Source organism: Rhinoderma darwinii, chromosome 2, assembly GCF_050947455.1.
Source record: "Rhinoderma darwinii isolate aRhiDar2 chromosome 2, aRhiDar2.hap1, whole genome shotgun sequence".
NCBI lineage: Eukaryota > Metazoa > Chordata > Amphibia > Anura > Rhinodermatidae > Rhinoderma > Rhinoderma darwinii.
This window is the reverse complement of record NC_134688.1, coordinates 127,906,337-127,920,051: the sequence shown is the minus strand read 5'-3', so window position 1 is coordinate 127,920,051 and position 13,715 is coordinate 127,906,337. Positions and strand designations below refer to the sequence as shown.

Below are 13,715 nucleotides of genomic sequence, written 5' to 3'. Positions count from 1 at the left end.
GGTATTTGGAAGGACCTCATTCAATACTGGGAGCCCCACTACAGGCTTACTTAATCTGGGCTTGACCTTGACAACCTTATTTACAGTATATACATTTTCCCATTTCCTGAGTATGAAGATAAATATAAGGTTTATTTGTATATATGAATTAAAGAAAAAAAACTGGAAAAAAAAAGTATTTTGGCAAGCAAGAAATATTTGGATAAATGCATCTGGATTAAAATGTACACTATAGGCTTTCATCTCATAGTCCACTAAATTATAATGTTATATTCCCCTCAGTTGTTTTAGTAAATAATGCTGTTTATGGATTTATATAAATAATAAATTCCTATATAAACTATTTAGTGAACAGTTTTTCTTTTAACCATCATGGATTTAGAAGTAATAAAAGTACTATAATAATACTTAATGCCTGGCACAGCAGCAGCACAATACCTAAGGTTTAACAACCTTAAAAACTTTCAAGGTAACTTCATACAGAAATGCTCTGAATAATATTACAGTAATAAAATGAAGTTTGTTTCTATAATATCATTTACTCATGAACAGTAACCTCTTCACCTAATGTATCTGTACAACTCTGGAACATTCATTTTATAGAACATTTAGCTACATCTTTAGCCACATACCTCACTGTTAAACATAAGCTTTATGAATGAATGGGAATCACAGTGAACAAACAATATAAACTATTATATGTAATACAGTTCAACAAATAGGGGGAAACGTTTGGTCTTCAGTCATCACGAAGGAATGATCAAATTATTTTTCTAATGCATATGAGTCTGGGTTCAAACTGTGCGTTTTGTTGCATTTTTAGCATGCGTTTTTTTTGTTTTGGTTGATGAACTACCATTGAGTGACATGGCAGTTTATCAACCAAAACATAAAAACGCCTACTAAAAACCTCACCAAAAACGCACAGTGTGAACCCAGCATAACAGATTAACTTGCAGAATGTTTAAAAGGTCTGTCCTGGGAATGGGCTTTCTGGGCATATATGATAAATACATTTTGGGAATACCCACAGTACTGCAAGGTGTGTAATACTAACCTTCCTTCCAGCCGTGTTTTCAATTGCCCAGAAGATAGATCTTGTGGAATCTGTACTGATTATTACAGTAAATGTTTCTACCCTGTTGATGCCAATCTCATGCACTTCATGTGACTCCTGGCTACTTTATGACACTTAATATGATTCCTGCTGTCTTCCTGAGTTCCGTTGTAATCACATCTTGGCTCTATAACTCTGACTTTATTACTGTAGCTTTTCTTCCAGTTTAGAAATTCACATATTTTTCTAATATTTTGTATTTCTTCCATTTTGGTACTGCATCTTAGCCGGGCTTCACTTTGGCTTTTGTTAAAGGAACAGTGTCACCAACATTTTTTTTTTTATATCAGTTTTATGTTAGGGTTTTATTAAAAACGTTTATATTTATTTGTGTGTTTGTGTGTTACTTTTTTCTATTTTTACACTTTTTCTTCCCTATGGGGGCTGCCATTTTTTTTTCCATTTCTGTATGTGTCGATTAACGACATACAGACATACAGACATGGAATACGGCAGCTCCAGTTCCATAGGGACTGCGAACGGGGCCCGTTCCATCCACTATGGTGTACGCCGTGTGTGTGGGAACGGCGCATGCGCCGCTCCCACACAGTCCGATTTGAAATGCGCGCCGTCCGGCGCCATTTTCCTGTGGACCGGAAGTCGCGGCCGGGCAGTAAGATTACTACTTCCGGAGCGGACGGACCGGAGGGAGCGGCGGCGACTGGAGCAGGTAAGTGATTTCTATGTATGTTCGTGTTTCAGTGTGTTTTACTAGTGTATGTAAACCTTCTACACTGTGTGTTAGCTCAAAAAATGGCGACACACAGTGTAGGAGGTTAGACCGTTCAAACCCCTCGTTTCTCCCGGCACTAGCCAGGATAAAGGAGGGGGGGATTCTGAGAGCTCACTAGAGCGAGGGATTTTTTCCCAATTTTGCAGCATAAAGCAATGTGGTTGCTTTACCACATGCAATGCTGCAATTTTGGGAATTGCTCCATCTAGTGACCAGTGCTGGGAAATATTATAAATTGAATCCAATTTATAATATTTCCTGACTCGTGAAAAAAATTAAAAAAATTAGAACAATGTTTAATCACCTACACACTAATTGTTTAACTAAAAAAAAAAAACATGTTTTGCTGGCAACACATTCCCTTTAAGGGGTTGTACCAGAAACAATCAATGGACAAGAGTAGCAGTGTTTCTAAAAGAAAGCAGAGGCTTTTTTTTCTACTCATACACAACTCATTTAATTAATCTTGACTGTTAATGCCAGTATCAGATGATGCTGAAATCTGGAGTCCAACCATTTGGCCTAAATTCTAAAACATTAGAATCCTAACAATTTTGACATAGATCGTTAATAGGGGGAAACAATAAATAGGAAAACAACTTTTTTAATTGGATTTGGTGATTGGCATTGCATTCTATTAATCATTTCCCACAGTAGACTCCTTACCCAATTGTGATCCATTCAGGGTATAAATGGCATGAATATTTTTATCCAAAAATTTATAATGTTACATTCATTAACATTGAGCCTTATCTACCATTTCACTGCCAAGCAACTTCCCATGGAGGAATAAGGCTTTCTGTATAAAATCTATAACACTGCAGAGCTTGGTGTCATCTACAAATACAGGGAAGGTTTTATGATGTCCAATTTCTGCATCATTTATAAAGAGGTTAATTAGTAATATCCCAGTACAGATCCCTGGGCATATGCCACTTATAACACTAGTCCAATTGGAATATGAGCCATTTATGACTACTCTTTTGGTCTGATTTTTTTTAGCCAACTTTGTATCCAATTGCAAACTCTACTATATAGATCAATGGACCTCAACTTCTGCGATAGCTGCACGTCATGGCCATTATCAAATGCTCTAGAATCTATATTACAGCCCCCTGTCCAGATTCCTGATTATTACTTCATAAACACCAAGTACATTGGTTTGACAAGACCTCTCTTTTATAAAACCAAGCTGGTTTCTGGTGATCACAGTATGTCATTACATAAATATGTTAATCTTACTGGCCTATAGTTGTTGGTCTTTGCACTTGGACTGTTCTGAATATCGGGATAACATTAGCTTTTCGTCTGCCAATGTATGTTTATGTAGAGAAAATTTAAATATAAAAGTGCTGGTATTTGGCAACTACTGAGATAAGTTCTCTAAGAGCAGAAGGATGTAAACCGTCATGCCCTTCGACTTTATTCACATTAATCTTTTCTAAACCTTTTAGGCCACTACTTTTAACTGCAACCTCTGCACAACATATAGTTACCCCTATCCGGTTTGTACCTAAGGCTCCTTATCATGTCCATAGAGCTGCATTATCCTGATGGAGACTAATAGCATGTACTTTATTTCTCAGTCTGACTGGTATACATTAGTATACTTTTGTTTGAAGAATTGAATAGCATAGTAGACTACGCACTTCCATCCCCAGAGATCCCGCAAAAAAAAGTATACCGCGTGATATCCTTTTTTTTAACATTGGAATCTATGTGTGATGAATGCCGCTGTATGGCATCCGTTACATGCATACGTTAAATGTATACATTAGGAAGCTTTTCCAGGGCTGGAGTCCCAGAGAAGTGCATCAGGCAGCGCTCGGCCGTGAGAATCCGGCCCTGGTGTAGCTTCTGATGTCACTGTCCATATATGGACAGTGACGTCAGGAGCTTCCCCAGGACCAGAGTCCCAGTGCAGAGGGCTTCTGATGCTCTGGCCGGGGACTCCTGAAAGCTCCTGAGATTACTATCCATAGAAAAGCTTTCAGGAAATATTGGCACAATGCAAATATTTAGGACAGATTCAACATTTATGGAAAAAATTTAATGTGGAATAATCAGAGTAATAATAAAACAATAAGTCACCAGCACTGTACTGAAGCACCATAACAGTGTAAATGCTACAATATTGTAGCACGACAGTTTAAAAAGAACAAAAAACACAACTTAATGCATTCCAACGGACTGTGACTGTGGCGCATTCATTGTTATATCTTGACCAAAACAAGAAACATCAGTATGCATAAAGCAATAATTATTCAGTATCATGGGACAAGATGACTGAATGAGGACAGCACTTAGAAAGTGAACAATAGTCATGCAATGGTTTGAAGTGTATACAAAACAAGCAAGCATAATAATCTTATCTATAAAATAAGACTATTGCACTATACAGTTAATGCTTCAGTCACATCTGCGCCATAGTCCCGTTCCGACGTTCCGTCTGAGCTTTCCGTCGGAACGGGACCCTGACTGACACAAACAGAAACCAAAAGTTTCAGTTTCCATCACCATTGATTTCAATGGTGACGGATCCGGTGCCAATAGTTTCCGTTTGTCTCCTTTGTGCAAGGGTTCCGTCGTTTTGACTGAATCAATACCGTAGTCGACTACGCTATTCATTCCGTCAAAACTGCCAGTAAAAAAAGGACTTATGAAGAAATGGAACAATATTTTGCTACTCATCAGCTTGCTACATCAAAAACTAATGACTCAACATGAAGCAGCTAAAGCAGTGATGGTGGTGGTGACGACCGTGAAAATTCCTCTGTCATCGGTCAGCAAATATCACTGATTTCCATCGACAAAGACCCTTCAACATGGAAGGATGATCCTGGTTACAAAAGTTGAATTGAAAAACTTGAGAGGACAGTTCTTGTGAATGACATTGCAGAAAGAGGTGTCAAACACCTTCAGGATTACAATAACATTCTTACAAAAGATGAAACTCAGAAACAATTTGTTTTACAGATCGTTGCCGAAGACCGTAAAAAATACCCAACTGCTACTAAATCCTCTCTTAGGAAAAAATAATGTTCAATGTTCGTTCGTTCACATTATATTTTGATTCTATAGAAATTGCTGTAAATTAAAATGCGTTTCTCTTATAGAAGTTGGGTGTGTTATTAAAAAAAATTGAATATTTCTTAAAGTTTTCATGTTATTTCAGGAATTTTTCAAATTAACTTTTGGGAAATTTGATTCAGAATGTTTTTAAACAATTGCTGGGGTTGCCTGGATGTGTCCACATAAGTTTCTCTAAGAAGAAAAAAGAAAATGGTCGAGATAGGGAAGAGTATACAGATTTTGAACAGGATTAATCGTTGCGTATACTATGTTCCAACTTCAAGGCATTTGAGGGTCGCCTAGCAGTTGTCCGATTGAGCTGAAGTTTTGCACACCCCTTCTTTTTGTTAATTGTAACAGGATTAGGGGGTGGGAGCAGCAAAATAGTAACTATAGCTATGGGCCACCCTAATATATATATATATATATATATATATATATATATATATATACCAAAAATAGAGCACAGAAGCAGCACTCAATAGCAAAAAATGAATTTATTCATCCAACACAGCAACGTTTCACTTCCTCCATGGAAGCATTTTCAAGCCTTGAAAATGCTTCCATGGAGGAAGTGAAACGTTGCTGTGTTGGGTGAATAAATTCATTTTTTGCTATTGAGTGCTGCTTCTGTGCTCTATTTTTGGTATATTTATGGGGAGAACGTCACTCCTTGATATCTGAAGCTAGCACCAGCCGTTTTTGGTTTTTCACACTGTGCTGCTCCTACTATTTGCTTGATTTTATATATATATATATATATATATATATATATATATATAAATATTAAAATTTAAAGGAACATTGCCAACATTACAAGAGGTCATAACATTGAAAATCACAAATAAAGCAATTTATACAGAGGTATCTTGCCCACCCCTTACACGGATCAATAACTAGATTTTACTGAGAGTAGTTTAGACATGAATATACAATATAACTAACACCATTATCACCTATAATTCATTGCTCTTAATCGGAAGCTGAGAGTATTGTGAAGTATTATTCATTTTCTTTTCCGTACATTCTTTTAGAATATCTGATCTGAAACCAACTTCACTTGGCTGTATGTGGACATCTCCTCGACTGAACTTTAATCCTTGAAGGGAAGAAAATAGTTCTGTAATTATTAAATGTGCCTTATGTGGTCGTCAAACAAATCACATCTAGAGGACATTGAAATTGGAAATGTTTTTTTGCCTTGTACATTGTATACTGTTAGCAGATGAAACATTAATATTGGACAGGAATTATATTCTCAGGAATGATTTATACGTTTTCAAATTAAAACAGTTTGTACGTGCTTTATGTAAAGGATATAATACTGTCCTTGGCTCATCTAGGAATCTGTAGTGCAACCTCAACATAGGGTAGAGGGGCAACAATTTTTTTCCAACCACAGTGCATGAGATTTCATAGTTTTCTACGAAGTCACTCAGTTGTTTTGACAACAATTAAAACTATAAAGATCTAAAAGAAAAATGCAATGGGGGCCTCATGTGCCACGCACTAAATTAAAGAGGCTCTGTCACCAGATTCTCAAATCCCTATCTCCTATTGCATGTGATCGGCGCTGCAATGTAGATAACAGTAACGTTTTTTTTTGTTTTTTTTTAAACTTTCATTTTTGGCCAAGTTATGAGCTATTTTATATATATGCAAATGAGCTTTGAAATGGACAACTGGGCGTGTTTTTTTTCGTATGTGCAACTGGGCGTGTATTGTGTTTTTAACTGGGCGTGTTTACTTGTTTTACTAACTGGGCGTTGTGAATAGAAGTGTATGACGCTGACCAATCAGTGACCAATCAGCATCATGCACTCCTCTCCATTTATTTATACAGCACACAGTGTTCTTACTAGAACGATGTGCAGCCACATACACAAGTGTCCTGATAATGAATATACATTACCTCCAGCCTGGACGTCGTGTACTCAGAATCCTGACACTTCTGAATACACATGACATCCAGCCTGGACGTCATGTGTATTCAGAATCCTGACACTTCTGAATCTTTTCTGTGAGATTTCCAGCAAGGGAAACGAAATCTCGTTTACCTCGTAATCTCGCGAGATTATGCGTGACTTGCTGGAATCTCACAGAAAAGATTCAGAAGTGTCAGGATTCTGAATCCACATGATGTCCAGGCTGGAGGTCATGTGTATTCATTATCAGGACACTTGTGTATGTGGCTGCACATCGTTCTAGTAAGAACACTATGTGCTGTGTAAATGAATGGAGAGGAGTGCATGATGCTGATTGGTCACTGATTCGTCAGCATCATACACTTCTATTCACAACGCCCAGTTAGTAAAACAAGTAAACACGCCCAGTTAAAAACATAATACACGCCCAGTTGGGCATACGAGAAAAAAAACACGCCCAGTTGTCCATTTCAAAGCTCATTTGCATATATATAAAATATCTCATAACTTGGCCAAAAATGAACGTTTTAAAAAAAACAAAAACGTTACTGTTATCTACATTGCAGCGCCGATCACATGCAATAGGAGATAGGGATTTGAGAATCTGGTGACAGAGCCTCTTTAAGGGGTAAGCTGGAGAGGTACCTGCATAGGGCACATCTTACTGTGACAGCAGTCCTGATTAGAACCAGTGAGGACAAGGTTAATTGACAGCAACTCCATTTTGATTTTTTCACATTATTCATAGATGTTAGAAGTAGAACAGTCAAATTTGTCAGTTTAATGGCAAAATTTTTTTTGCCATGTGTCACAAAGACACTCCATACGTCCTTATCCGTAAATTAACAGAAGCGTCTGTTACATGCTGATTACTTCAAAGGCTCCTGAAAAGTTTTACATATTTTTAATTCTTATTTTTTTTTTGTTCTGTTTCAATCTGTATTTGTTACCCATATTCTATGATTAACAACTTTTAAACATTACCTTGTTTGGTAGCGATTTTAGTTATCTATATACAGTTCCTTACAAAAGCATTCACCCCCTTGGTGGTTTTCCTATTTTATTGCATTACAACCTGGAACTAAAATTAATTTTAAATTAGATTTTATGTAATGGACCTGACAAAATAGTCAAAATTGTTACAGTGGAATGGAAAAAAAATACCTTAATTTTTTTTTTTTAAGATAGCCTTGCAGGACCCCTGTGCACAGGTGGCACATATAGTATGTCCTGTGTTTTATTAAATTGTAAAAAAAAGTTTTTAGACATAGATTTTTTTTTTCTCTTAACTGTTCCCTTTGGAGGTCCTAAGTCTTAACTGTTCCCTTTGGAGGTCCTAAGGATTTATATCTACTGATAATATTCATGAATTTTTATAATTGGGTAATTTTGAATGGAGGTATTTTATTATTTTATTATATTAATTTACATAATTGATGTGCCCTCAATGTGACAGTGTGCTGTATGATTAAAGAGCAGGCAAAGTCAGTTTGATGTAATGCTTTATCATATAAACTGTATTTAAATATTTTGGCAAATTCATTTTTACTTATATGTATTGAAGAACAAATAATATTTCCTATTGGCTCTTATTCACTACATAAAACAATATGAAATATAGTAATTGAGGAAAGAATACTAGATGTTTCATTTGACTCTTACCCATGTGTTTGAATCTCCTGAATATCCCTGTTTACTAGTGTTTTGACTTTGAAGTCTATCCAGGAAAGCATTGTTTACCCTATAAAATATAAGAACATGATGCCATTAGACATTAAAGTAGCATTTTATAAAGCTAAGGACATGTACTTACCCGGATTGTGGTGATAATACCATCAAAATGTAAGACATATGTATACACTGTTGAATGCGGAGCACATGATAAACAAACTTGGCAGCGAGAGGAATAAATTCTGCTCAAGTTGAAAATAATGACTTTGTTAAGTTTTCTCAGTTTTAACACCTTAAGAATGGAATATTTTAGATTAAAGGAAGCAGCGATATTTTTTGTAATTTCCTCTCCACATTCTGAAAGTCAGAACTCTTTATTTTTTTGTCAAAGTAGACTCATAAGGGCTTGTTTTGTGTGAGACAAGATGTATATTTTAATGGCACCATTTTGGGGTTTATATAATGTATTGTATAACTTATATTAACTTTTTTAGGGGTGAGGTAGGAAAACACTGCAATTGCGCCATTTTTTATTTTATGTTTTACAAAGTTCACTGTGCGGTATAAATAAAATGATACCTTGTTTTGTGGGTCACTACAATTACAGCAATACCAAACTTATGTTGTTTTTCTACTTTTGCCAAATAAAACATTTTTTGTAGAATTCTTTGTTTTTGTGTTGCAGCATTCAAAGACCCCTAAACTTTATATTTTTCCATTAAAGGAGCTCTATGAGGGCATGGTTTTTGTGTCACGAGTAGTTTTAATCGGTACCATTTTCAGGTACATACTATTTTTTGATCACTTTTTATTCCATTTCTTTGGAAGGCAGGATAATAAAAAAATCACATGGGTCATTACGAATGCGGTAATAACAAATATGTATATATTTTTTTATTTTTACAATTTTTTTCTAAAACAAATGTGACTTTTTTGACTTATATTTTTTCAAAACTTTTTAAACACTAACTTTTTTTTTAGTCCGACTATGGGACGAATACAAGATTATCTTATCGGTCATATAATACATTGCAATACTTCTGTATTGCAATGTATTAACTGGGTCATTTTGGAACTGACATGCAGCCAATTAGGCTTCCATGTATGGCAGACCTGGCGGCCATTGTAAGGCCCCACGGCTGCCTTAGCAACCCATTGACACCCCACTATCGCATTTGCGGGGTGCCAATCGGGTGACAGAGGGAGATAGACCGAGATAAATATAGGAGAGATAGATAAATAGCATCAAACACTAAATACAATCATTTTAAATTTACCAGTCTATTGCCTGAAATATAACCCAATTTTGCAAGATTTCGTACTGCCACACGGTGCCACATACTGCATATAATCCCCAAATAATAGTGTAATACAGAGCGACTTTAAAAGATTATATAATGGAATTATGTAAGGGATTTATATCAATAGCAATGTACTAATATAATGTTAGTGTTGGGATCTAATGCGTTACAGTTGGGCGAAATCCATTCATAACTCAGAGGATTGATATTAATGTAATTCATGTATTAATGTAATGTCTTTTAAGTGGATCCAACCTTTACTCTTTCTGCCCACGCTGCTTATTACTACTGTATAGTAGCAGGTTGGGAAGGGATAACAACATTTCCACATATGTGCTTCATACCTCCTCTGCTCTTCTTGTTGAGACAGTGTTCTTTCCTCCTCATGCTGCTTTATTACTTCAGCCTAAATTAACAAAACATTTTCTTACAAATCAAATGGCTTTTTTCATTTTTGTAAAATACCTAGAGACTAAAAAAATCCTCTCTAAAAGATTTGTCTCAAATGCCTGATTTAGTGGTTCAGAAATTTTAAAACATAATGCACATAAAACACATTTCTCATCTGCCACATAAGAAAATACCTGCATTGTAAATGGTGCAAGGTACGTGGGTGGGCCCTGTTACAGATTTTGCATTGTCGCCAAGGAGCTTCAAGTTATGGCTCTGATCCAAGGATTTATTCTCATGGTCTTAAGTCTAAAGACTTCTAAATAACACTCATAGGATTAAACTAGTGGGTGATTAAAGCCTGTGCTATACATTCCCAGCGTCATGGTTTGGGGGACTGAACCAGATGAACAGGACTTTTAGGAGGAGTATTGTGAAGCTACTCTCTGCCAGTCAGCATCTTTAGGAATACTCTCAGTAATGTTGTTTGACTGAGTTGTTCGACCCCCGGATGAAGCACGTTGGGGTGAAGTGCTATATCCTGGTCTGTATAGTTCTTGCCTTGCTGCTTATATTATATCCTCCCTATTATGAACATACTGATGTTTGATGGTCTTTGTATTGAGGTGCTTCTACTTATTTAATGCAATTTTACTTATTTACATGTTCATCTAACGTTGTGATATGGCAAGTCTTATATACAGATAGGATATCACCTTATCGTGGGTGCATCTGACTATTTTTTAACCTGTTTTTATATTTTGTTGTGTCTTTTTTGTTTTTGGTGTATTGGTGAAGTTCAATGGACAGCCAAGGCTCTTCTCACAGTGCTCTGGCCAGATGTATTTTCAGTTAGATGCCCCTGGAGCTCTGGTTCTGGGAGATGGGTAGTGGGTGCTCTTAGCAGTCACTCGGTCATCTTTTTATAGATGCCCTTGTCTCTCAAGAGAGATGCTTTAAACATCACAGTGCCAAAAATAAAAAGCAAACATGCTACACGTATGGTGGGAATGCAATGTAATTCACTCATTATGGAGAGCAGTTGGGGCTCTTCTGTCTAGAATATTTCACTTTAAAGTTGAATTGACACCCTCTTAAGCTATACTATTTCTAGATCTGGATACCTTTCCACAAACCCACCTAACAGTACTAATTCACACCCTGATAGCTAAAAGGATAAAAATAGCTAAATATTGGAGAAGACCGGATACCCCTTCCTTAGCTGAGATTATAGGTGCAATTAATGAAAACTGCCTTTACGAGAAGATCACAGCATCTAGTTTACATAAACTACCCCAATTTCTCAATAGATGGGACAGTTGGTTGGAATCTCCTTATAGTAAAATTGATATCAGTAATTTTTGACATTAAATAAGAATAAAATACAAGCTATAAAAATGTAATCAGTTTTAGCTATTCTAAGACTATACAGTAAATTGTGCCTTACTGCTCATGTTGCTGTAGTTACTTCCTTCATGATGTTTGTTGCTTTATTTGCTTTTGTGTTTCTTTTATTTTGTACATCTGGAGATATATTCCAGAATGTATATTGTACTTCAATACATGGTGGAATTTGGCTAACCACCATTGCTTGTATATTCTCTACATGTACTTTAAACAATAAAAAGTTAATGTTTAAACATCACAGTTTAAAGTAACCTTATCCTGCAGTAACAGGTTGGCACTTTTCTACAGCCTATCTAAAGTACCTAGTCTAAAGTCTAAATCTACCTAGGCACAATAAAGACACAAATAGACAATCAACCTGTCAGGTAACAAAGGGTGTTTGACCTCATATTATTTTTTTTGTCTGTTCATATTATGATATAATCTGCATAAGCTGTCGGAGGGTTCCATAAACTGGGACCAGAGCAAAGGGTCACAGTGCTAGACAGGAGAAGCCACTTGCTACGCAAGTGCAAAATAGGCCCTTTTATAGCTGTCATTTGTGTGTGGTGTCACATGACATGTTAGACGTCGGGTTAACTTTTACAGAACATTTCACTTGATCAATACTGATATTAGTCACTTGCTGGTTCCAATTGTGCCGCGTAACTTTTACATTTCCGGTAGAGTGACGCTTTAATGCGGCAGCGATCGTAATACTGCACCTCCTGTCTATGGAATATTCAAACAAGTATTAATTTTTATTAATTTTCAGCAAGTTAATGTCAGTTAAATCAGCGTAAAGTGTTGTGCATGCACCAGACTCTCGGAATATCATATTAAGTATTAGAAGAAATATCATAACAGTTTAAAAACAGAAGTTAAAAATCTTATGCCGTTCTGGAAATAGCCAGAGGATTATCTGAAGTTGATGAAACACCAGGAAGAATAAAAGGTGATTTAACAAATGTGGAAGCCAGTCATCGGGATGATTAGGGTAATGCAAAAAAGAAAAATGGTTTGAAGGGAACATAAAAGATACATCACAGGAGAGGAGAATGATTGATGCAATGGATAAAAAAAACCTTGTGAGAAGAACCCTAATGCAATATTAAGTAGAGAAAAAACTCAGTGTCTTTCTGGAACACGGATGGTAAATGCGAGCTGCTGACAGAAGTTAATGCAATAACACCTTGGTGACAGATTTATAAATGCTTAGGAAAATAAAGGTTAGCTAACAAAACTAATCAATTTTATATGTCAGCTGCTGGGGAATTGATGTTACAATTTTAATATACATGTCACACTGGTTGTATAGCAAAATCAAAAACACCCGATAGGGTCGCGTTACTGAGCTGAATAATGGCTAGTGCAAACCCACAAGATGAGCCCAGAATTTCTATTACTGGTGATATTTAGAATGTTAAATTATATTTTTAATTTAACAGAGAGCAAATTGGCAAGAAGAGAAATTTCGATGCAATAAAAACCATTAACTTGTGTTTGACTCATTTACTGTACATGCCGTATGTGCTTGTCAGAAGAAGCCCCACATTCTCTCCTTATTAGGGTATGTTCACACAAGGTCAATACGTCCGTAATTGACGGACGTATTTGGGCCGCAAATACCGGACCGAACACACTGCAGGGAGCCGGGCTAGGAGTCCCTGCCTCGCTGCCGGACAACTGTCTCCAGTGGCGGATTATCATATGGGCGTTTCGGGCGGCCGCCCGGGGCCCGAGGCTCCCAGGGGGCCCATGGCAGCCCGAAACGCACATCATCTCCTAAATCTATTCAGCGCGCTAGCGCTGCTAACGGCTGAAGATGAGGAGGAGCAGGGAATTGGCCGGGAAATAGGTAGGACACGCCTCCCTGACAAGTGCGGCCCGCCGCCATTGAGTAACAGAACAGCGACGGACGGCTGTTCTGTTACTCCAAAGCAGCAAGAGAAGAGCCGGGCGGGCGGTCACCGGCGCTGAGGTCAGTACAGGCTTATCCTCCTGCCCAACTGGTTCCCGACCGCTGGCTGTATTTTTACGGCCAGCGGTCAGGGACGGGTCCTTAAAACCCGAGCCATAGACTTTCTACGGCTCGGGTTTTAACTTGCTGCCCGCGCGAT

At 37.1% G+C, this 13,715-nt stretch overlaps 1 protein-coding gene across 1 annotated transcript in view; it reads right to left on the bottom strand.

Annotated features, from left to right (window-relative positions):
• Positions 1-5,573: 5,573 nt before the first annotated feature.
• The window catches only part of EPSTI1 (epithelial stromal interaction 1), a 112,283-nt gene continuing 104,141 nt past the window's right edge, over positions 5,574-13,715 (bottom strand). Inside the window, exons 13-15 of the mRNA XM_075850243.1 lie at positions 10,164-10,225; positions 8,510-8,588; positions 5,574-6,021 (exon numbers count right to left, since the gene is read on the bottom strand). Of these exons, the coding sequence (XP_075706358.1) occupies positions 6,016-6,021; positions 8,510-8,588; positions 10,164-10,225 (147 nt within the window). The 3' untranslated portion in view covers positions 5,574-6,015. The remainder of the gene's footprint in view (positions 6,022-8,509; positions 8,589-10,163; positions 10,226-13,715) is intronic.